Here is a 26,804-nt window from a genome sequence, read left to right as displayed (position 1 = left end):
TGTGTCTTCACCGCAAAGTTCCCTTGTCGCATGCTGGAATCGAATTAGAGATCCCACGTATCAGAGGTAAACACTCTACCACTGAGCCAGCGAAGCCCTGAAAAGTAGTTGTGTACAGTAAATTCGCTCTTTCGTCTACAGATTGGTTAGCGTTTGTGTCCTCGGTAGGCGTTATCTCGGATTCAAATCTTTGTGCAAGCAGATATTTTATGATATTAAGCCATCTTTGTTAAGGAATTGATGAACTCCTTAAAGTGTAAAGTAGAAAACAATAGACAATGATTTGGCTTATTAACTTCCCATTATTATTATTATTATTATTATTATTATTATTATTATTATTATTATTATTATTATTATTATTATTATTATTATTATTATTATTATTATTATTATAGTTTTGTAAAGAGGTGGGGACCTGATACATGTCTAAATTAAGCACTATTAGTGCTTTGTAAATACATAGATGTTTAAAAAATTGAATGCAAAACATTACTTATAAATCCTCAGAAAATTGTGTGACGGTAACTTCTATATCTATGCCATAAGTTACCATTGCTTCTGACACATTTTCTTGTGCTCAATGAAAGTTTTCACAATTATTTAATCTTGCATTTTGGTTAGAGGTGTCATTGCAGTAGATCCTCTGTTTAACGAACTTCGAATGAATGAACTTGGAACTTAACGGAGAGAATTTGACTAATGTAACAAATGTAGTTGGGAGGAAGAAACTGTTGGGGCAAAAATATCGACTACATTTTTAAAAGACCCGGAGAGGGATGCGATTGTAATATAGCAATGGCTAAATAACAGTACCACCACCACCACTGCTTGTTCGAGCCGGAACTTCGGGTCGTATTTATGATAATTCCTGCGTAGGTGCAGCTTCAAGTGTCAGTTCGATCAGCTCTTTGTGTTTATTGTATTTTGTAGCGAATCTTAGTCTTCTGGTACACGAGGTTGCCTCTACATATACAATTTCAAGTGTAATATCCTATGTTAAATATTTTTCATAACACAATTCACGATAATCGGACTTCCAATTATACGCACTCTCTTTCACCCCAGTCAGTCCGTTAAATCGATGGTTTACTGTATATGTTCGTGACGATTAAACTCTTAAATTTTGTCAATACTGTGTTCTTTGTTATTGTAAGTTGAGATGAATACGTTCCCGTTTCTACCTTATTTTTCTATCTTTGCGTTCAAGTGATATAAGATTAGTTTCATGTATCTCTCAAAACAATCGAATTTTCTCCAGTCCTTTATAAAAGCTATCCTGAACATCATCTCCCTTTTCTTCATGTTAGGAACCTAATGAGTGCCTGTAGAACCTCGGTTCTTCGGCGGGCCGAAAAAATATGTATCGTAATATTTGGGGGTTTATTTCCAGTCTACTAAGTCACTAGTTTGAGTACATCTATATTTGCAATTTCTATCTCCTCCTCTAGTACCTGAAATTCTTCTCTTTTACATAAATTCGTAGCATTCCATATGCTAACGTGGTTTCTTTTCTAACTTGGCTTCATAATGTCCTGCTGCAGACATTCTACAGGGAGATATTTATCTCCGGAATATTTTACCACAGGAAAACCATTAGAATGCTGTCTTGTTATATTTCTTGACAGTAAGCATCCTCTGTCCGTGAGACATTCTATTGTGCCGGGTATGACAGCTTGTAGAGCCAATGAGTGTAATTATTATCTTGACAAAAGGTTCATTTTTGGATAAAACCTGTGGAAATGAAGGCACAGACATATAGGACGGAAGTGAATAAGCGAAACATATACAAGGGAAACAATAATATTTTACTACCATTGCAATCCTTCATTAAGTTTATTATTTTTAATTAAATAATGCAAATTGCATAAAATAATTTATTATGATATTTTAGCGTCAGCTACAACGAGCGTTTCCAAATCAGAATCAGCGCGTTCTGTTAAGTATTCTGATTTCTCTTTTATCTTGAATGGAAAAGCTGTTAGCTAGACACACCCAATCCGTTTTTTACTCCTTCCCTAACTGCGTTAAGATAAAAGATGACGAAACATACTGTCCTATATTCTAACAAAACTAGTTCCTGAACAATAATACTCGATTGATATTATATCAACATCATCCGTTAAGTACTCAGTAGTTCTGCCGCATGAAAACACAGGAAAACTGTCCTATTAAATACTGATGGATATGGTTTACTACAGAAAATGCTCCATATAAAGTAAAGAGATTGATTGATTGAGTTTTTGAGTTTAACGTCCCTTTCAGCAGCGAGGCTATATGAGACGGGACCTACTGATTAACTTGGAATCCAAACCGTGGGAGCTTCCGCCGAGAATCGAACCCGGGTCTCCCAATAAAGTAAAGAGAGAAGATAGACATTTATATCCATAAAATCAAAATTAGCTAAGAATTGAGAGTTTTCAGAAGCAGAATATCACCTGAAGACCTATTGTCATAAATTACAGAATATATATATATATATATATATATATATATATATATATATATATATATATATATATATATATATATATATATATATATATATATATATATATATTCTAATGCAGAATGATGCAATAAATATAATAAAAATGCGTATAACAAAATATATTTAGCTTATGAATATGTATAAAATTATTTGAGTGAGTCTCTTTAAAACTCTGATCGACTGATTGGACGGAGTGCTAGTTGTGTAGGAAAACCCCAAGGAAGTTTCCCTGGGGTCAGTCGAGAGTAGCTATATGTGGAGCTGTACACCGCACACCCTCTTGTCAGTCAGTTAGATTATACTTTCTGCTTCAAGATTTATAGTAAATTTGTTTCATTTATAGTTGTTTGTGTATTTATTTAATTGGATCATGTCTCCAGTGACTAGGTCCTATATCACTTTTTTTTCTATTTTGTTCTTAGCTGCTGTTCAGTTATCGATCATGCGGAAAAAAATAGCTTTTTTCTACCTTACTTGCGATCACAGAGAGACGGAGAAGGAGGGAGAGAAAGAAAAATTGAAAGATTATGTCAGCTATCCCTGTCCAGGTTCGTGTTGTTTTGATCAGTGAATATCATTACGAATGTTTTGTTTAACTGTGATATTCATAATTCCTCCCTACTCCTCACTTCATTTTTCGTAATTTCTTCTGGTACATCGGGCGTGATTTTCTTTGTTCCTTCTCGCAGTAACTTGGTTCCTACTGTGTACCTTTACACATTTACAGTATGTTATTAGTGGAGTGATCTAACTCTAGAGTATCATCAATAAAATGACATAAAATGCTTTTAGACTAAAAAGACAGCATCACAGCTTTTATATTTTAATAGAATTATTAGTACATGCGTTTCACTCGCCCTTTTAATTATTGAGCTTACTGTCTATGGCTGCAATATAGCCACTAAACTAACTATACAGTCGGGATATGTTTGTTTGTTTTGTTCTGTATACATAATCTATCGTTTAAATGGCTGGTTGGTAGGTATTTTGCCCGTTATCACACAATTGTAGCTGTAAATTTCTTTAACATAAACAAATAGAGTTATGTCTCTTGAATAAAGGGTTTCCTTTCTCTACGTACACAGATAAGCCAGTTACGTTGAGTCTTCAAAGGAAGTTCTGCTTGTTGTGATCTGGATCTATAAAAAGAAGCCTTTATAAAAAGTTGGACATTATTTCTGCTCACGATTCTGCACGGAAATCGGAAGCACGTGCCCCGTGGTTCTTAAATGAGTACTTTCATTTAAAAGGATGAGCAAGACCACGGTTGCCAGATTCAGGTGAATTTATCCATTTCCGTCACTGAACCTTTTCTCCCACACCTTTCTCGAGAGAGCTTGAGAAGTTATGATGAAGAAAGAGTGTCCGGTTTTCTTTTCCCTCTGGGTATTCCCTGGCTTTTTCCTTCTCGTAGTTGTCTGTGTAAGCTGATGAGTACTCTAAAGCGGAACGCGTAGCGTAACGTAGGCAGGCAGTCAGGCACTTGTGAGTTTCAGTAGTATGGTGGTAAAACGCATGTTACAATCTTTGAGCGACTAATGATACTTCTTCAATATTACGTAATTGAACATAAATACTTTGGATGGATTACGGGAGTGAACTCTCTTGTGACTTTGAGTCTGGAAGAACTCTTATTTCGAGCAAAAGAAGAAAGGAAGTAAGTTGGCATTTGTTATTTGTGTTGAAATTGTGTTTCTAATGTGTGTATGTGTTTGTGTAGTGATTCTCACGTTTGTTGAAAAAAAAAAATGTATATGCATGATGACCTCATGTGTGCAGGGCAACGATATGCACAACAAGAAATTGCAAGTGATCACAACAGTCATAATTTTTGTGTGTAAGAGAACGAGACAATTGTGAAGTACCTATATTCTGTATGATGTGACATCAAATGTGAAGAATGGAACATAAAATATAAAATTTTATGTCTGAATTTTATATGGGATTAATCAGTTTAGTGTTTGATTGGAAATATCATATACATAACATAAATGAGGAAAAACCTCAGTGAAAAATCTTTACGATTATTTTTAGTTCGCCTTCGATAACAATACCGTCATTATTACTCAGAAGTATGGGAACTGAATTGAAAATATAATTGAACGTATCTTTAGAACCAGAAAGGATGATTTTATTCATAATAGAAACGAAAATAGAAAATCTTTCTCTACATAAACAGTGTTATGACGTGTTCTAAGGTTTTTTACATCAACATTATATATATATATATTGTGTGTGGGTGCGTGGGTGGGTGTCTGTGTGTGATAAATAGGTGTACTTTTAATCTAATTGCATAAAGTGGTTCTTGCGTTACAGCATTTGGTTTCATAAACCTAAACGAATATACGTTAACCTAAACGAATAAACGAATATCACAATCAGTTTTATATATGTCTCTGCACAGTATTTAAATTAGTTCCTAAAGAGAGAATCGAACTTCTAGTTTTCTAAATGATAATATCTGTATATTTTTTTTTTTTTTGTCCGAGGAAAAGCGCCCATTTTACGTTAGTGTTTGAAAAAAAATGACCGACCGATTAAGTTTTGAGAAATATTTTTCAATTATTCGAGCAAAGTGTGTGCTTATGAATTCGAACACTGTAATGGCCGAGATAAAAATCTCATTGTTTCAGTCTTTACTAGTATGAGCGAATCAAGTATGTATATTATTATGCTAATGGGAGGTACGTATAAATGAGGACGTAGATCATTAAGTAAATACTTTGATGAGTGTGTGATTTTGGAAGGCGTTTAAAGTGTTGTGTAGGCAACTAAAACACGAAAAGGTTTCTGGGACTGTAGTTTCCTGGAAGGCACTCTCGGCCAGGTAACGGTAGAGTAGTTTTCGCCTGCCCCCTCCTCGCCTGTGTGATGCACAGGTAGTGGTAGCAGCAAAGATGGCTTCTCAGCGTCACCGGGAATCTTTTCCTCCGTGTCTTTTGGGGCCTCTGTCAAAATTAACACCTACATGGTGTTAACAAAAACAAACCTTTCTGTTCATGGATTTAGGTGAATCAAATTATAGTTTGTACCTCGTTCAAATGAATGGACACGCAGTCTCGTGGCATAAAATGAAACTGTGGGCTTCCATTGTTCTCTGTTTGCGTTAAAAATTAAAAAGAAAATTGTAAGTATATCAGTATAATTGACTGAGTGCTTTCTTCGTCCCTGTTTCTTGCGTGTGTCGTGACTGTGAGTTACGTAATCCGAACAACGAAAATGATGAAGCAATTGGCATACTTTAAATGCTACGTTAGAAAAGTAGCCGCGTTGTCTATACGCGCACGTGATATTTATTAATTTCTTTTTTGAAATTTTCATCCAGTGGCAGTACGCTTACCTCTGGTTCGTAGGGTCCCTGGTTCGATTCCCGGCCAAGTAAATTTGTGATGGGCAACATCGTGTCCGTGGGTTTTCTTGGGATACTACAATTTCCTTTCATCTTCTTATTTAATCAATTCTTCTATCATCATTCACTAAACCTTAACCATCCGGCTCCTTTAGCTTAAAGGGCATAATCGTGGGATGTTAAACTCAAAAATTTTATTTCATTTTTATTTTGAAATTTTCATCAACCATAGTAAAGTTTCGGTACTGTCCGTCCAATAATTAAGTCTCAAAGGGTTCCTTGGTTTAGATTCTTAAAATATAGATTAGGTTCAGTAACTAAACTCATGATAGAATATGCCTATTATTACATAAACCTTTTAGGATTAGATTTCTGGGCTTCCAGCAGCTATGGTCATGTAAACCCGTCAGGTATGAGGGATGACGTCCCTCGGTGATCACACTACCCAAGGAATTGGAGAGGAAGAAACGAAAGCGACCTGGGACCATTATGTTAAGTACCATTCCGATATTTGCCTGGTGTGAATGAGGAAAACTTAACTCAGGATGGCTGGTTTTTGACCGAATGCCCCCACAGGATATCGAACCCAGGACCACTCGCACCAAAACCAAGAGCGTTAGCGATGATACTACACGAGGCCATTATTAGCCGTATAATATACGTTAGTATTTACGTATATAGTTGCACGTCCTGTATATGTATGCACATTTCAGAGGAGTGCATACATATACAATTAGTGCATGCACAATGCTCTAAACCAGCCCACAAAATGCTTGGCAATGATTCACATTTCCGATTGATTTCCAAATCATGAAAATTGTATTGCTTTACTTTGTTAATGATTTAGTAAATTTACATAATAAAAGCCTGGGTCGAAACCCAATGAATGATTCCTTTGCCAAACCAATCAAGATAATTGAAGATGTTATAATTGTGTGGGGATTTCCACTATTTTCTTTTATTTGTTTTAATTAAAAAAACAGCGTGCAGAATAAATATTATTTTATGTGCAATATTTCTTTCTTTCTTTCAAATATGTAATATTAACGAATTTGAGCTTGGACTCTGAAAAGTCGTGTACGTTCTGCCTATTGAAAACGCCATATTTCTGCTGAAATGACGTAAATGGTGCCCAAGGGCCTATCGGATGTATAAGCGGTTATCTGGTTATAGAACAAATAGAGAGAGTGTGATTTTTAAAAAGTTGATGATATACTGTAAAAGTGCACTATAATAATTTGGTTTCTACCACCTACGTTAAAGGAAACCTACTATTGCTGTAAAAACTTTAATTCTAGCATCATAACTGAATTGGATGAATTTGATAGAGTTCTAATTTTACAGAGACAAGCTTAATGTTACTATATTAGTTACTGAACCTCCTCACTATATGCATTATTTAATTACTCGAGATATACACTGTAAAGATGACGAATTAAATGTATTATGAATGATTTGTTAATAGATTAGCTTTGCACTATCACATCTAATTCATATTGGCTTCCACTTTAAGCTCTTATTTCATGAAACATAATTTAAATAATTAAGACCACAATTACTACTAGTATATATCAGTTTGTATTATGCGTAAAGTGTACAGGAAAAAATATTTGATTTTCACACCGCGCATATGATTTAAGTTCGAAATATATATGTAAATTTTACATCGTAAATTCTCGTGAAATCAACCTAATTCATGACTGCAACATATCTATTAGTACATTCGAGATTCGAAAAGTAAAACGAAATCTTTCAAGTTTACGTCCCACGATTATGTCGTGCAAGCTTAAAGTGATAAAAATGAATGAAATTGTGCAATTAAGAAAGTGGGAGGAAAGGAGAGAAGCTCGAAAAAACGTACAAACATGGGACCGAACCACGGACGCCCTTTATTAGAAATGCATGCCCTACTGCTAATTCCATTGATTTTTTAAATGTTTTATAAAAGAGAATCCATTTTGGCGACGACTTGTAGTTCCTTATTTGTTGCATTGGAAGGTGCACAAGGCTTATTTAATGGAATAACACTCATTGTGTACTTTCAAATCACTATTCTGCTCGACCGATAGCATACATGTAGGAAAAAATTCTACCATTATAAAGCAGGATAAAATTCAATTAAGGGAAAAAGACGAAATTTTTCATTCGTTATACTGAAAGTTCGAAATTCGCTAAAATGAAATGTTTTGGCGCACATTAAATAGGAGAAAAAAAAGATGCCTGAGAATAGTTTCGCAATTCGTAACATTTCGTTACGTTCGTTGCAGCGACATTGCCATATGGGTTGGCCTAAGAACTGCATAATTTCACAAAATAATGCATAGAGTGGCCCTTGTTATTGCTATCTGAAGCTACATTCTTCCATTACTTCCTTTCTTGTTTTCACGTTACGTTAGATTGTACACTTTTTTTTTTTTTTTTTTTTTTTAGCTGGCCCTCGTATAAATTAGTAAGCAACAGATCGTGACCTACCAGTTATACAATTTATTATCATTTTGTATGCTTTAATCTAGATGTAATCCATATTAATATATAGTCTATACAGACTGCAGAAGCTTTTAATACAAGAAGTAAATTACTAAAAAATGAATAAATCCTGGTAATAGCAAGTGACATGTGGTTACGAACCATTATTAAAATGCAAGAATAAAATAACAGATTACAATTATTTGGTAATCTTTTGGAGTTTAACCCTGAAAAAGCTAATCGGGAATCCGGCATTATAATGGAAAGATACTTGTATAATTATGGTAAAACGAACTATTATATTTTCTGCATATTAAAAATCAGTTCATGACTACCAATCATAAGAGAAACTTTTTTTTTTTTTCATCTGATGATACCATTCCATGGTTAATTAAATAGGAAGTAACATAAAAGCGTATGTAATTTTCTTTTTTTCCCTTGTAGAGTACCAACGAAATAAGCATTGATAGTATATATATCTCGTATGAGTTATGGTAAAGTAACTGTTAATCGTAGGGAAAAGGAAGGAAGTGCTGGCGGATATGTTCATGGCAGACATAATGTTTCGGATGTGTGTACTTTATGTGAATATATGTGTATGGAAGAGAGGGAAGGGGGCGTTGTCATGAAAATTTATGCAAATCAAATGGCTGAGTTAAGGAAAGAACACTGACAAGGGTATTGGAGTGGAACTACAGTAGTATGTCCTGCAAAAGTGAATGACTGAAATGTGTCGAAGCCATCGTTCCCATTGTTCTTTTAAGTGAAAATGCCCCACATAACTGTTAATATTGGACGATGAGGAAGATTTTGTTTTATGAAGATAAAAGTAAAAATGCAAGTAAATAAATAGAGTATCTATGTAGGCTCATGCATTATAAACCAAATAAATCAAGATTTAATTATTTTGACTCGATTTTGTTGCGAATAGTAATATTTAATTACATTTTCGGGTATGAGTGCTGAAAATGCCAAAGACCAACTTCAACAAAGCAGTTTATATCAAATGACATTCACACAATCCTCTTACGAAAACTATATGCATTTTTTAATTATTAACTTAAAACACTTAAGCAGCTGACCTATGTGTAGAAAATGTTTTGAATATTTGTTTCTGACTTTACTATTAGCGTCCTATTTAAATCACTGATCAGAGACAAGTATTTAATAACTTTATTATTACTAAATGACAAAATTCAAGAGAAATTTCACATGGTAATATTCCACATTAATGATCCGATATTCATTACAAGCCCTCATGCAGTTTCCTGTAATAATTTCTCTTTTTATTCGCTGGTGTAAAAGCGAAGTTTTTTCCGCGTTCTTCCTGTATGATTCTCTCCATCTTCCACCGTTGATATATTCAAGGTTAACTTCCCTGAACAAAGGCAATAGCGGCAAGAGACCATATACTGCTAAAGATTCTCACGCGTCGCGTAGGAGATCGGTGAGGTAATATGGAAGAGATTGCAGGGCATTTCCTGTGGCGAGCGGGAAAATGAATTGATGGAAGAAACACGAATGAATGATAAAGCCGGTTTCTTGGGTCCGTTTTGTAAATGTTCGGAAGTTCACGTGAGAAAAGCATACGATGGACGTTAGGAAAAATGATCATTTTACTTTTTGATTATTTCTTGACGACTCTTAAATACGTGATTTAAATTAGCATATCATTAAAACAACTTGATACCTTACAGTATAGTACCTATTTGTACCATATTTTTCACTGAAAGCAGTATGTACTTTTACACAATCTTCAATTATACTTTCATCCTTCCACGATTTCTTTTGTTGATATTTGTTGTTTCTTAGCAGGATTATTTATATTCTATTGGCAGTTAGTTTCGAAGCAATTCACTACAATCAACGGAAGTATTTGAGCACACATAACATACATTACCTATGTTTCATTTACATTTCCACATTGTAGAATAATTTATTTATTTATTTTAGTTTAATGTTCCACGATTTTGCACTGAGGCTGAGGAAGACTGATAATGATAATTAATAAAGCGGTGGAAGGAAATGGGAGAACCTAAGCACACGGTGTTTGTTCACATGACAATAAAATACAATTTTGAACATTTCTTTTTATTACCTCTTAGTTGAAACAGTGCCAAATATATTTATGGAAATAAATAAATAAATAAATAAATAAAATGGGATGTGTTATTGCCAGTGATAATGTGGACATTTTAGGTGATTGCTTGTATCCTGTGGTCCAGATGTTCTTTCCGACCAATGACGCAATTTCTCAAGATGACAGTGCGCCAGTTCATAGTGCAGGAACTGTTGAGGCGTGGTCTTATGAACATCGACATGAACTGCAGCACATTCCCCTGGTCTGACCAATTCCCACAACTCAATTAATGAACACTTGTGGTCAGTTCTGGAGCTGAGGTTTCGGCTCAGAAATCAGCTTCGGTTCTATCCTCATTGACGGAACGGAGTGCTGGTGTGCTGCAATACACATTCCTCTAGAAACCATACATGTCTTACACATCTAAATTTCACGACAAAACAGTTAAAAAAAAAAAAAAAAAAAAAAAAAAAGACTAACGGCAGTTTGACGCCGTATTAGTAAGCTAAGTTGCATTGTCTTCAGATATTACCAATATTTTGACAATCATCCGAATGTTGTGGATGTTTCTTTTATTATAAGGCTGTTCGTATGCTGAACAGAAGTTGCAGAAGTTGTTTGTTTCCTCAAAAATTGTGCTTTGCAACAAGTTAGATCTATCACAAGAAGTTTATTAATTTATTTAGTAACGTTTTCACTGCATAAAAGCCCTAAATGTATATTTGTTTTTAAAGCAAAGAACAGAAAATTCAGCTTGGAAGGTGTGAAATTGGCAAGGTTGGTAATGGTAGTAGTTGATCACGACGTGGACCAGATCGTGCGTATCCAAATGACAAGAACCAGATCTTGAGCCTCAACTGTAACACTTCACTTTCACCGGGACAGGAAGCTTTGAACAGGCAAGCAAAGCGAAAAGAATAAGAACAAGGGCTTTTGGGTTTTTGGCGTGCGTGGGAGGCTGTAGAGTATTGTTATTTCGTCTCCCATTGTGGGTGGATGCGTTGCCCTCAACACAATAGCATGTTCTTTTGCCTTTATACGAGGGCGTGCGGAAGGAAATATAAATGAGAACTAAGATTTAAAAGTAATTAGATGACTCATACAGATGAATTTTCTTGTTTTTTCTTCCCTTTTTAATGCTGGTTTGATTTTTTCTTCCTAAACGATTTTTTCTCTTTTCTTCTTCGATTGCATGGATTCTATAACCAGATTAACTTGTTCGAATATTTTTATAAAGCTCAATATTGGTGTACAAAGAATAGGTAATTTGCGAAAAATTTTGTGACTCAGTCCCATACAAACTGTAAATTATAAAACCCCAAGTCTGAATTTCCATCTCTAAAAAAATGCATATCAAGTACAATATCTCAAAATCTTAAGTCAGACATTCAGCAGAGTGTTTTATTCTTGTGGTAGTGTATGACAATTAGAACACATCGCTAAAAGCCTTTGTTAGAAATGTTGAAATTTGTTCAATAAGGTAACAGTTATATCAAAATTTCCTTTTCATCTTTCCTTTTCCTCCGTCAATGGGACGGAAAAATCAAAACACATTGTTTTAAATTAAATCTGGTGATACTGTATGCCAAATCAAGCTTCATACTGTATCTCCCTTCTTTTAATTGGTTACTGTCTCACATAAACAAAGCAGTCATGCTTGCTCAGTGACGTTTTAAACAGGGTTGTAATGTTCTCTTTATTTCAAATGTGGTATTGCTGCCAGAACCGAGAAAACCCTTTGAACATTTTTGCTGCCAATCCTGATTTGCCTCTAAGGAAACTTGATCTCTAAATTCGGCTTAAACACGCTGTTCTATGAATGATGAAGGGTGATTCGAGATAGGAAAATTGAAAAAAAAAAAAAAAAAAAAGATTACAGGAAAATTTCGGTATTGCCGTACCCCAACAGTATCAGGAGCTTTTTTCTGTGATTCTATATGAGATTGTCTCTATGATTGGCAGGGATAACCACCTGTTTCCAACATGTATGATGTTCTCTTCCTCTTCCATAAGTTCTTGTGGCGTTTGTTCCCGCACAACTACTGTCTACTTTTAAAACTTTTCAGTGGTTCTGCCCTCAGTATTCCCTCACTTCATTGTGCAGCCTTGATCTAATTCTACATTAATTATATAGTTTATACAAGTTTTTAGTTACTAATTGGTGCCTCCCCCCGCTTTGTGGGCATAGTTATGTTAGATTCATAACATTATGTTGCTGAGTTTTTCTTTCTTTTTCTTTTTCGCTTAGATTCCGAGTTCAATTACTTTATTTTTGTCTTTGATGAAGTTAACAGAAAGTCTTATTTTATGTCTTTAATATATCTTATTATCTACTGAAACTCATAAATTAATTGTGCCTTCTTTACTTTAATTCTAAATCTAAACGTATTCAAAGTTGTATGTTTTTTATTTTGAGCTTATGAACCTTCAATTATCATCACTAATAGCAATTTCAAATAATGAGAAAGTGCTCATACTTATGATATTCATTCACATGGATGTAGAAGAAGTAAAAAAAAAAAAAAAAAACGTGGATAGAGTATTAAAAAAAAAAAAAAGCAAAATGAGAGACGTAAAAATGATTGAGGATTTAAACATTGGAATGAAGTTTTCATTCTCTAATTGACTTTCGGAGGAGGAAATGGTCTGGTGATGTGGAGAAGACGTAATAATAGCTTTTGACGTTTTACCAACTTCTCATGAGAATAAGGAGGTCAACCGGTCCATTACATTTGCACTTTGAAGTTCTTCCTCCAATCACCTCACAGATATTGTTACTTCAGGCTGTATCATTTTTCCAACAAAATATTTATGTAAAGTTAAAACGTACCAGAACATAATGTATCTTCGTTTGCATTCCTTCAGGTTTTAAGTATCAAAATATGAAAGTGAAGAAGTTACCCGATTAATATATAGTATAAGTCTATATCCATACAACTCAACCCTATTTTAACATTGGAAACTAGGAAATTGTTTTAGTGCCAGATGCCGATGACTTTCTTCAGAAAAGAAATTTTCTCTAGATTTTCTTCTTCGCACAGTGCTATCTAATTTCATATTATATGTTAGTTTGAAAGAATTACAGTCGCTGAGAATTTAACGCTGTATGGTTTAAATGATTTTTCAGTAGGAACTTGCGTGCTTACTACACTTTCTAAATTCCAGAGTGTGAGTAACTTTAAAAAAAGTGAGCCGAGCAAAGGCACTTTTTTTTATTTATTTCGTTAAAAAAAGTAGCATTTGGAAATGGTAATTGTCAAGTCTTCCATTGTTAGAGAAGTTTTATTTTTATTTCATAAGTTTGTTCACGCATTACGTTTTTTCAGTTATTTTCTTTGTTATTTACTTTAGTAAGAAGTAAAATGAACAGAAACTTATTTCTTATATTTAAAAAAAAATATATACATATAAACGGTTGATTTGCACAAGGTTTATGTAGTATTTTCGTCAAAGCTCGTTTTATTGCATAAATTACTATGTTTTGGGTATGAACATTCGATGTCCACACAAGCTTATCGGAAAATGAAATGAAATGAAATTTTTCAGTTTAACGTCCAACGCTTATGCCCTTTAGGCTAAGGAAGACGATGATTAAGGCAAGTGAATGATGATGGAAGAATTGGTGGAATAAGAAAGTGGGAGAAAACAGGAGTATCCCAAAAAAAAAAAACACTGACACGATGTTGTCCACCACAAACTTGCCTAGCCGAGGATCGAAACAGGGACCTTACACACCAGAGATAAGCGCTCTACCACTGAGCCACCATGCTCCACCCCCCCAAAAAAAAACAGTCTACAAAAAGAAAAGACGAAACCTAAAAATAAAAATTTGGTCTATATAATTTCAAATTTGTGACACGGGCCCTTATCCAGATCCGTTCGTCATATATAGAATTTTAAAGTTTTCAGTGTGTTTCTAGCATTGGATCCTGATTACAATGCTGAACCAATTCCATTTATTTAGTTGCAGTAGTTCTTTTCAAGTCTATGAGTCCGGCTATAGAGAGCTATCTGAAATATGTCAATAAATAATGTAATTAAATTGTATGGTACTGACTTTACTCTTTGTACCCCATGTTCGATTTAAGAACTGCATACTTATATAAGAAAATTTACAGATTGATAACTTCTAAGTAAATGAAGATTAGTAGTTTTACTGTATATTGTTTTTTTTTTTTTTTTTTTTTTTTTTTTTTGCATTATTATCTAATGGAGAACCTGTAAGAAACTGTGCTTTTTGTACCTATTTCTCGTGTGCCATGATTTTTTTTTTTTTGATTTATAATAAATTTTAAAGTTTCGTTTCATATAAAATAGATAGAGCAAATAATACAAGGTTGTTTGTTATTATCATTACAGGAATTGTTTGCCCAGTTGCAGTACAGCCAAGAATCCGCCCTGCCTCCAGATGCCCTGCGAAGAGCCCTTGCAGAATCATTCTTCGACCAACAAAGATTTCAGCTTGGCTTTATGGATGATGCTGCAGAATGTTTCGTGAGTGTTTCATTCATATATGTTTGTTTTCTAACATCGTTCTGCCTTTGTTATACTCATGACAGTAGAATACACTACACTTTATGCTTCTGCTATATTAGTCAACTAATGTCATTTTACGCTAATGCTATCACATTGTGTCCATGGTTGTTAGTAGATTAGCTCGAGCGATGTTGCTCAAGCGATCTTTAAAAAAGTCACTGAATTTTTACTTCTATCTCTGGACATAGAAATAGTAAATTTATATAATCATGAAATAATGATAACAGGTTAAATAGATATTTATTCACTGTAAAACATTCAATAAATCAGATAAATATTCATCGTAAAACATTCATTTTTATGTATTTTTTTAATTATTTGTAGTATATAACTAATGTTAACAGGGAACTAGGAGAACTCGGCAGCAAAAAGATAGTTAATCGATGGTCTGCATAGCTCTTCTCTCAGTGTTGCTTTTTTGGCTGATCTCTGTGATCACTTCTTGACAAAATTTATCATCATTATTAATTTATCAGAAATACCATATACGCTTCTGAAACGATCATAGTACGAGTATATATATATATATAGTAAATTGTACAATAATGTAGTAATGAAAAGGAACATTTTTCTTAACGCCTCATGATGTTAGAAAGAATATACATGTATTTTTTTTCAGTCATTTCGATTGTCTTTTTTGGCAACTTTTGATAATTTGTTTGCGGAGCAGGGATCATGTTTAGATGAATCCTCGCAAAATGGATAAGTTTAATTAAGAGGAGAAAGATCATGTGGTTTGGATCCCACGTTAAGCTATAAGTCCACGTCTTATATAGTCTCACTGCTGAAAGAGACGCTAAACTTAACTCGATAAAAATAGACGCACTATGTATGGTGAACGTTGTTTGCCCAAATCCATCATATTTGCATTCAGTTTACAGGACATTTTACAATAGGACAATTTGTAATAGCTGTTTACTCTTTAAGTGGACAAAAGAATTAAGTGGACAGTATGTGTGGGAATAGAGCAATAGACGATATTTGTCAGAGCTATAGATATTGTAGTGTAGGCATCACCCACATGCTGTTCGCCAGTCCACTTGTGGAAGTGTCAGCAATGGGTGAGATGGAAGCTTTGGCGCCAGATTATTTCAAGTGTCGAGAAGCGTGGTGTCTGTCTAGTCGTCAGTTTACTTTCTCTTCCCTCAAATAAAAGTTACAGCCCACAACTCTTCTAATGATTCACTCGGCAGGTAATAGTGGCTTCTCCTTACAAACAAGATAAAAAGATTTAAGAAGGGACCAATAACCTGCTTTCTGTCGCCGTTACGAAGAGATAAAACCATTTGAGGAAAGTTGACAATTGTGCCAAATTACTATTACTACCATAATCTCGTCTCTCCTAGACATAATAAGCATTAGCTGTATAGACAACAATAAATTTTACTTTTTTTCTGATAATCCAGTGACCAGCGATATACATTTCTTTCACATTATTTACACAAAATACATTTATTATGAAAAACGAGTTGTACAGCACACAGAATCAGATTTACTTTTTTTCTTTCTTTCTCCATGACCTCTTTCGTTATGTATTTCATCAGAGGCAAACATTGAAGTCCTTGTTGTCTATAACCTGTTTTTATGTACTTATTTTATTCATTAATTTTGATTATTTCTTCTGTCGAAAAACTATGTCTTAAATTGTATTTCTTAGGTTCAATCTATGATCCTTACTTTTATTTTTTCTTTTGTCATATTTTGAGCTTTCCCTCCACACACAGTGTATCTTCTATTATTTTTTTTTTTAAGTTATTCTTTTCTTTCACTGTATTTTGAACTTTCTTATATTTTAAGCTTTTCTGCTCACAGTATATCTTCTATTGAAACTTGAAAAAAAGGAATTATTCCTTTTTTTCATGATCTTAATTGAGATTTTATATATTAAAATGCAGATATCAGTCATTTGTATCACTAAATAATGCCGTTAATAATTGTTTTCTAGCGTAGTAATTTAAATGCAGAAAAATGATGGAAATGAATGGTAATGATGAAAAATGACGGTGAAATCTTGTCTTCCAGATTTACTTCATCATTTAAAAAAGGAAATTTTGTTTTAAAATATGATCCGTATATATATATATATATATATATATATATATATATATATATATATATATATATATATATATATATATATATATATATATATATATATATATATATATATATATGTTGTTGTTGTTATTTTTATCTTCAAGGACAGCCGCTTATCATTACACAGTTTGTCCGAAGAAATTTTGTTCTAAAATGTGATCGTAACTTACAGATTAATTTATCTTGGTATTCCAACGATTTACATTACCAATAGAACAGAAAACAGTAAAGAAGTATAGTAAATACAAAGTTTTAAAAGATTCAGTTTAATTTCTGGATACCTCTAAAATGGTGTGATTTGGAGGACTTTCGGTTCCTTTTACAGATACTTTTTATAAAGTATGAAATCAGAGTAACATAGGCTCGTGTTTTATGTGCGTTCCCAAGTTAACAAACTAACATTCCAAATTAAACAATATACAGTATTGACTTTCTTGAGTATTGATTTTCCCTTTTTATTTGTTAGAAATATGTTACTTATATTCATATTTTTACCTATTAATGTATATCATTCTAGTATATTAGGATTGAAGCGTATAATTTGTAATAATATCCATGTTTAATTCGGTGTATCACTTGATCCAGCAAGCTATCAAATTCAGCATATGAAAGTTTTAAAGAAATTTTATCTTCATTAATGAAATAATCTTTATCAGAATTCTGAAATAAGAGTTCAGTTGTTTAAAAATTAGATGTTCAAAACAAATGTTGAGAAAATATGAGTGTGCAGTGTGCTTTGTTTGTGGTAGTGAACACTGGCATTTACTAAATTAGATTATTATTATTATTACTTGTATTATTAAATAAATTTCCCAAACGAATAAATAAAAAAATGTGCATATGTAAACGGAGCTACTGTATATAAAACAGAATTGAAATAAACAAGATAATTAATTACATTGAGTTTCTGTTTTACTTCAAATTCTATTTTCTAGAATATTGCATGGTAGATTATGGTATTGTTACTTTTAATTCCAGGAAAACATTTTGCTGCGAATCCATTTCCATATCGCCAGTGGCGAAGCAGAGGACATGTGTAGCGTGCGCCACTGTATTCCCCACCAAAAATTTGCCATGACATTGGTGGAGCAGAGTGTCTGTGGCGTATGTGGCGCCACCTCCGAGCCACTACCTTTCACGCAGGTAAGTAATTTTGCGCCAAGTCACACGAGAAAATTTATGTACTGGCAGAATCCATTGGCAAAATGGGATACACCCATATTCAAGAAAGCTGTAGGCCTGCGTTACAAGTTTTAGGCTTGTAATACTACTGCAGAATTGTAAAATTACAATTAAATGTACCATAGCACTATAACTATACACGATAAATTAGAGATACCAGGACTATCATTTACAAATTACTTTTATTGTTGTTCTGGAGTCTCTACTAAATTGTGTTGCTTTAAATACTTCTTCCTATTTATACCCGTAAGTGAAATATTTCTTTAAGATATGTTGTCTATGAATGTCTATGGATCCTGCCTATAGATGAAATTGAATCAGAACTTTTAAGTAATTATGGTTACTGATAGTATGATGACATAGAAAGTAAAAAAAATGCGCATTACAATACTTCTCCACGAATGAACTAATATCGTTTGAAATATGGTAAATATTAATGGTATGTGATGAATCGTTCTTCATATTAACGTATGCTAATCATACATATATATATATATATATATATATATATATATATATATATATATATATATATATATGTATGATTTTCCTCATATATAACATGGGAAATTTTGTAACTATTTTTAGTATCAAAATTCGAAACGATATTAGATCTTATATTCTTTGAGGCATAGAGCAGAGTTAGTTTTAAAGAAGATACTACATAATGATTTCATGACGTATCTAAGGAATGAATTTATGTATTTCATTATGGTAAACCTTTGTAATTTTTATCTTTTGTTCTTAGAATTATACTTGGAGACTTCTGCACGCTGTAATACTATTACTATTGATTTAATATCTCTTAATGCATAATCTTTTGTTTTTGTATTAATTTGTATACAGACTTTTTGCTTTCAAGGTAGTACATACCTGTTGTCGTCGTTGGCCCATAGTATAAAGGGTTAATGCTTCTCTGACCTTGAACTGGCCACTCAGGTACAAGCATCGAAAAAGACCAATACTCTCCGGTCCTGTGGCCCTCTCAACACATATAATGATAAAGCGATTGAAAAAAAGAAGTATGAAACTTCTTTAAAATAAATAAATAAATAAAAACCTTGGGACACTACACATCTGATGCTTTCAGTCAGGCTTAAAATTTTCCACTTTCTTCATAAAAGTTTCCATATTATATACTTCAGAATACGTATATAACCTTATAACCTGTAGATATTCTAAAGTTTAAATAAACCTCAACATTACCAAAGATGACAAGTATTTTACATAAGAGCATTATTTGTTGTTAGTCCTTTAATGAAAATGTGTTATTTCCACAGAGTCAATCGACAGAATTATGTATTGTTTACTAGTATTTTGTAATTCACCAGTTAAAAGATAAATTGTCACATTTATATTTTAGTCTCATTTCAGGGCTGAGAGAGTGATCTAAATAAATTCTCCAATACTATTATCATGCCAAAAGTAATTCCGTGCCTCGTTCAAATAACACAGTTAAATTAAATATTTTAGAGAAATTATTAAAAGTTCGTATAATCGATTTTTTCAACCTGTATATTTGGACATATTTCATTGCTTTATTTGTTTTAAGTAGACAGTTACAGTTAGTTTTTAGCTTATCAAATGAATTGGTCAGAATTATTTTATTTATTTATTTTTAAATGAAAACATGGAAGTTAGAAGTTATTCTCTTTTTTTTTTCTTGCCCACTGTTTTCAATTATATCTTCAAAATGTTCGTACCACGAAACAATGATAACTAACTATTACAATAACTAAACGTAAATAATAATTTCCTTTGGGTATTGGGAGGTTTGTCACGCACTCCGAAACATATAAGTCTATACCCTTGAAGGTTATTGCAATGAGTCAATAAAATTAACAGAGAAAGTAAACTTTATTTTATCGTAATGAAAATAATTAGTCTTCCGTTTTTAATTATTGTTTTTGTTTTAACTTTAATAATATAGAAATTATAAAGTATTATGATGTTAAGTTTAGAAACACATCTTGTGTTTAATTATTTATTTCTTTAAGAATACAAACGGAAAAGAAGTTTAGTTTAGCTGTTCATTGAAAGGCAAAAATAACGTTAAATCCACAAATAATGTGTTTACACTTTCCTCTGGAGGTATTGGGAGTAAAGAGCACCAGTTTGCAGCAAGTTCAAAGGCAAAATGCTGTGAATATATCTTTACGTATTTGTGTAATAAATTTTATATTGGAAAAAAAAAAAAATAGCATCCATTCCTTTATTTATTGCAGCTTGACATTCGAAAGCACCGAATATACCCTGAAATATATTGCAGAGCTCTCCAAAGAATGGCTCTTCAAATGAAAGGTTTTCTTACTTTAATATTTCCTAACGCACGTGCCAGATTGTGAAGTAAACTATTCAGTTCCTTGTTACCTTTGGAACTAAACTCGCAGTCATCTTCCAGAAAGTTTTGGAGCCTTGAATCCATATATTTTGGAAACTCTTATGTCATAATCTGAAGAATCAAACTCGTGTTTTCTAGTGAACATATGAACGAAAGATATAGCTTTTCTCTTCTATTGTTATCTAAGTGCACTGAATACTCAATAGAAAAAAAAAAGTACTTGAGCAAAAAGCATGCAAAAGATTGTTTGAAATCTACTTTTACTTGAACAATATAAGCTCATTCATCCCTTTGAATCATCAATGAGAATTATCGTATATTTAATCAGAAAATGTCACGTGGCATCTCTTGTGATTGTTCGAGATCTCTTTTACAATTAATTTGTTATGCCAATGTGTTTTTTATGTGCCACCATTGAGGCAAAAGGAAAAAAAAAAATCCTTTATTCACAACAGCTGGGATGATGAGAAAGGAAATGAAGCGAGGCACTTCCGGTCCGGCCTCCATTTCACCCAGATGACTAGGTTCAAAGGACAGCATTGAAAGCTCAGCAAGCGAAAGGTGGCGTCGACCGCCGAGCACTTGTACCGATGGAATGCGACACAAGCGCTAGGTGGAGTGTTTTTTTTTTGCTCTGGATAATTTTGATTCAAAGGATTTAAACCCTGAGGCCAATTCAACTCAATGGAATTTCCCTTCGAGGGGATTTGAGAAAACAAGTTGCTAGTTGTTGTTCTATGACTTGTATGGGATGTTGTTGACATATGTAGGTTGAGTGCTATGAACGTTAAAAGGGGAAAATGGACAAAACTGTTGAAGAAATAAAAGATGCAAATATGAAATGTTTTTATTATCAATATCCTTTTTATCTATAACAAAAATGGTAGGAAGGGTGGGAAAAATTTTTAAGATACTTCAGTACCAGATAAATAAAGACAGATGGCGTCACAAAACAGGTTTATCAATCACGGAATTGATGCACCTATCGCAGATTTTTTCTGTGGTATTCGCATTCATTTTTTCTCTTTCTGAAGTTTGAAATGAGCAAATATTTTCACAATGTTATTTTACTTTTTTTCTTCATCAGATAAATATTTCGTTGTAAAAACTACTCAATAGTAACCGTTCTTCAGTACATTTTCCGTTGATCTTCAAAAAATAAAAACTTATTATTGTATCTGAAATAACGAAAAAAAAAAAAAAAATTGAAAACCAGCAAGTTGAAGTATATGAAAGTGCATATAATCGCTAACGTAATACATGTAAATACTATATTACAAAACTATTTTTAATGTTCATTTGAGACGTAATATTAGCCTGTGTAACTACAATTTCGGAAGTTATTAAAAACGAAACTTTTTGCGAAGAGAAATTTTAAAACTGTCATTACACGAAATGTGGCTGTAACTAGTGATGATTTGAGAACTTCTCAACAGAGATGCGAAATTCTCCTTGTGAAAAAAGGTCTGAAAACGTCACTGGTTGTAACTCTGCTAGGCAATATATTTTTCTTCTTCTTCAGAAATTACATTCTTTGTATTTTTTTTGCATTTAGTCTTTGCACACACGGTGTGTTATGTATGAAAAATTTCTGATTCACTCACACAAAGTAAATACGTAAACAGTTCATTTGGGATATCGACTTCCTCTTAATAAAATGTATTTCTGAAAGCATATTGTACGCTTAGTAATAGTTTTTATACTATGTTTATGTGCAGATATATGTTTATGTATAAACTTTCATTTAAATTCACTGATTTTGTAATCATTGTTCACTTTTCCGAACTCTCTTTAATTTGTTCCATACGTATAGACTAATCAGATATGTGTACGTTTATGGTCGTTATCTGCAAAAGGAAAAATAAATCGTAATTTATATCTAGAGCATAGATTTAGTTAAACATACAATAGTCTGCGTTAAGGTCTCAACGTAATATGATGGTTCACTAATGATATCATGGACGTTTATTTCAGTTCTAATAATAGCATAATTTATTTCTCCAATACCAACACAATGCAATTTATAAAAAAAAATAAAACATTATTTCTTTTTTCTCTTCCAGAATGATTATTGTAGTATTTACGTATTATACTTTTGATAGTATTGCATTGTTGGTACTTCCGAGAACTCTGTTCTGTTCATAAATAAATAAATAAATAGCATTTATTCTTACTTAAAAAAGGAATTAGTAATGATATGTAATTTTTATTTCAGATGGTACATTATGTATCTGCGTCAGCACTTACTGCACAAGCACGTCAAAGCACAACCCCTGTGGGACATCCTGATCACTTTGGACAGCTTCTGAGGAAAGCTGGAGGAATGGGCGATATCAGAGATTGTCCTGTAAGTTGAAAACACAAACATTAACCGCAATTAAAGTTCTAATGATTGCAGTTATAATTTCAGCTCTATAAAGTTGTTGCAGATTATTCTCCGTAGTATTCACAAATCAGTTGCATATTTTCAAAGAAAGATTTTTTCTCCATTAATTTTGTTTAACGCTAATATATCTTAAGATTTAGTAAATCTATGGCAATTGTATATTTTTGTAAAATAAAAATATTTATACTGTTTTAAAACTTGATTCTGTATTTTATATATATATACGAGTAAATAGTTGTGTATTTATTTATTTATTTATTGGAATTTCAATTTGAGTGAATTAAAAAGTAGAATCGTACTCTAGTTTTATCGTTTTCGGTCTGGGCAAAGAGAATAATGAGAAAAACAAGCTATATTTTATTCGTTATTGCATTATTTAAGCGCGTTAAAAAAAATAAAATAAGTACATTTAATTTCTTGATTCGAGATATATTTGTTTATGAAATTATGTTGTTACGAATGATTTTACGCAAATCGATTTGAAAGAAAATTTGTCACTTCATACATTCAATTTAAAGCAAGTAATGGTTCGTAGAGGAAATCGGGAGAGATTGCTATATTACTATAGCATTAATAAGGTCAACGGAAACTAAAAATTGCTTAGCTAGATGCGCTGTTACTTTTTTGCAACTATATATTGGTTACTTTGTTGCAACTATTCGCTGATTCATGTTCAGTCGTTTGTTAAATCCATAAACCTTTGAATATGGACTAGCAGATGGTTCCAACTCGAATTATAGTTAAAGAGAAAAAACTGAGAGCATCTAAGCAAGCAAAATATAATTTTCATTCATTAATATATGCGCACGATGCTAGTGTTAGTAAGGTTAGTTACAAATACGTTCTTGTTTATTATCAATCAGAGCTACTAAATGAGTTCTCTTTTGCTTTCCAGAGTGCTTGTGGTGCCAAAATACAGATCTGCCGAACGCTAATGAACCGTCCAGAGATCGTGTCTATTGGTGTTGTGTGGGACTCGGAGAGGCCTATTCTTGAGCACATAATGGCTGTTTTTGCTACAGTAGGAACTTCGCTTCGGTTGAAGGACGTTTTTCATAATGTGGTGGATAGTCGATGGGCAGCTAATACAACACACAATCTTGTTGGAGTTGTTACTTACTATGGGAAGCATTATTCAACCTTCTTTTTCCATACAAAACTTAAAGTGTGGATCTATTTTGATGACGCTACTGTTCGAGAGATTGGTCCACGGTGGGAGCAAGTAGTGGAAAAGTGTAGAAGAGGCCATTTCCAACCACTGCTTCTTCTCTACGCAAATCCTAATGGTACCCCTGTATCTGCAGAAACTGCCCCTAAAAGTACATTTATGGTACCTGGACACAAACCACGAACTGTTCCACCTGTAAACAGTGGTAGTAACGGGAATTTTGGGAACACTACACCAGCCAATGGCTCTCGTTCATTTCATTATGGCTCTTTACCAAGAAGTCAGAGAAGAGCGGTGACACCCAATCCCGAAAAACCTGGTGACTTCGCTACTGATATCCGTCCACGTCGAGCTATCACGCCAAATCCTGAGGCACACATTAGCAATTCGAATTACGTTGCGAATAATAGCACATCTAACCCTTCGTGTTACAATCCTGATAATTTCCGGGATTATCAGAACATCAATGATCTACAAGGGTTGTATAATGGTGGAGACTTCGTTGATGGTGAGTGTATGGGTACACCGATCATGCAACAAAATGGACAAGTGCACACTAGCTCAGATGACAGTGGGGTTGTATCGCACAAACCTCCAATTGGTCCTCCGCGAAGGACTGATGGAGAAGAACCAAGTTATATCAGTCGAAGAGCTGTGGAAAGTGTGTTAAATTATCAGAAACGCCGACAACCCAAAAGTGGGGGACCCCAGAGTAGTCCGCTTCCTTCTCCGAATTCCAATGGATTAAGTGTAAGCAACTGTTTGGAACAATTTGAACAACCACAATTGCCAACTACAGCTGCTGATCCAAGTATCCCAGACCACCTGAATGTTCCACGGCGAAGGGACTCCGGCAATTGGAGTGGAGACAGAAACAGTGCATCATCATCTTCATCGACATCAATGGAAAATCCATACCTCTACATTGTTGGAAAAATGCAAAGGTATGTCATACATGTTATAACATTTTTCATTGCGTATATCAATTAATTGATTCCGAATATGTTGAAAAACCAATTGCTTTATGGCTATAAGAAACACTAGAACTAACTTTTTTATGTTAGTAATAACATATAACATAAGAAATGAATAAGGTATGCAAAAAGTATTAAAAATTTGAGTTGGAGATTAATATATTACGTCAAGTCACATTTTTGAAATTCTTATAACCACTTGATAGAACACTTTAATAGTTAGGCATGATTTACAACCATATCAGAGCAAAGTAGCCCATGAGAAAAATTAGTCAATTCAATAATATTAAATGGTGCCCCAAGCAACCTTAAGCTTTCAATGTATTTACGAAATACAATAGGAGACAAAGGTACCTCATAAGTTTGGAAAAACAATAGATCCAGGTAATAGATCCATGTTATGAAGATAATAACTATTAAATGATCAGAAGTAAGTGGAAAAAACGTCAGATGTGTGCTTCTAGTAAAAAGCTTCCCCCAAAACAGTGTCACGTGATTCCCTTTCTATTATTTTATTTATTTTTTTTATCTGAATTCATTGGTGGACTTCAAGATGACCACCTGGTGGTGCTGTACAATAATAGATGCGGAATTTTCCTCCATTACCCCATATCCAAGATACGGTGTCACTCCCTGTAGCGGTTCCAAACTTACAAGGTACCATTGCCTCATATTGTACACTGTCATAATTTAATATTATTCAATTGAGCTAATTTTTCTCGTGGGTTACTTTGGTTTGATATGAAATCATTTTGTGGAGTAAAACTCAAAAAAAGTTGGGAAGTCGGAAAGTAAGGACCACAGAATCAGAGATCACATTAGAGACACAAATATAGTGACTCCCGAACTGTCAAAACACTTGAAAGATCATATATAACATTGATCTTTGAAAGTATTGAGAAAACTTGTCTAAACAGAACGACAGGTTTATGAAACTGTCTACATCTAAACTACAAAATCTGAACTAAACACCGATGTAGGCAACTTGAGTAAAAATTGATACTAGTCACTGAATAATTTTCCAAAATTTCCCACATCAGTCAATGAGAATAATTTGTAAACAACAAGACATTACGCACTACCTAAAAACAAAATAAGAATGCAACGTAATTTTTAACATATAATGATTTCTTTCTATAAATAATTCTCGTAGTAATTTTAGTTTCTCAAAGCTATCGGAGAAGATAGCAGGAAGACTTTAGAAAAAGTTATAGGTTTGCAAATTCAAGGCAGAAAGCTGTTACAAGATGTTGTTTCTTTATGTTGATTCTCTGCATTTAATTATTATTAAACATTAACGATAATTTGTTAATTTACGCTGTTTATCAGTTATGAGAAATGCTTCTATGTAAGGAGTTATGATCTGTTCGATGAAATTGCATGTATGAATGAAGGTATAAGGCTCTTCACAAACAAAATGTACATAACCTACGTTTTCTTTTGAACATGAATATGCATATATGGAAGCTTTACTAGGGAAACAGACATTTTAATCAACAAATGTTGAAAAAACAAACGATAGCGCTATTAGATTGTTTCGGTCTTCAGACTAAACTATCCCTCCTCTCCTTATTTACCTTGTTGTATTATAAACTCGTCAAAAATACCTTCGTTTTCTTCGTGTAATTTGCATTATGAATGTTTATCAACGTAAATTACTGATCTGTAGGAGGACAATGTATAAACTAAATTAGTTTATTCTATTTTTGATATAATATACTTTTGTTGATGTGT

The 26,804-nt window shown here is 33.2% G+C and overlaps 1 protein-coding gene across 5 annotated transcripts in view; it reads left to right on the top strand.

Annotated features, from left to right (window-relative positions):
• ec (ubiquitin specific peptidase echinus) overlaps window positions 1-26,804 on the top strand; it is a 217,475-nt gene that overhangs the window by 179,241 nt on the left and 11,430 nt on the right. For 4 of the 5 annotated variants that reach the window (XM_081768705.1, XM_081768704.1, XM_081768714.1 and 1 more), the window contains 4 exons: window positions 14,746-14,880; window positions 17,998-18,162; window positions 22,758-22,889; window positions 23,824-25,040. In XM_081768705.1, the coding sequence (XP_081624831.1) occupies window positions 14,746-14,880; window positions 17,998-18,162; window positions 22,758-22,889; window positions 23,824-25,040 (1,649 nt within the window). Of the gene's footprint in view, window positions 1-3,931; window positions 4,149-14,745; window positions 14,881-17,997; window positions 18,163-22,757; window positions 22,890-23,823; window positions 25,041-26,804 lie in introns of those variants that run through there. The other variant, XM_081768720.1, reaches the window with a different exon arrangement.

The sequence above is a fragment of the Thermobia domestica genome, chromosome 1 (assembly GCF_964235325.1).
Source record: "Thermobia domestica chromosome 1, izTheDome1.hap1.1, whole genome shotgun sequence".
Taxonomy (NCBI): Eukaryota; Metazoa; Arthropoda; class Insecta; order Zygentoma; family Lepismatidae; genus Thermobia; species Thermobia domestica.
Note: the sequence above shows the minus strand (reverse complement) of the source record. Positions and strands in the feature narration are given on the sequence as shown.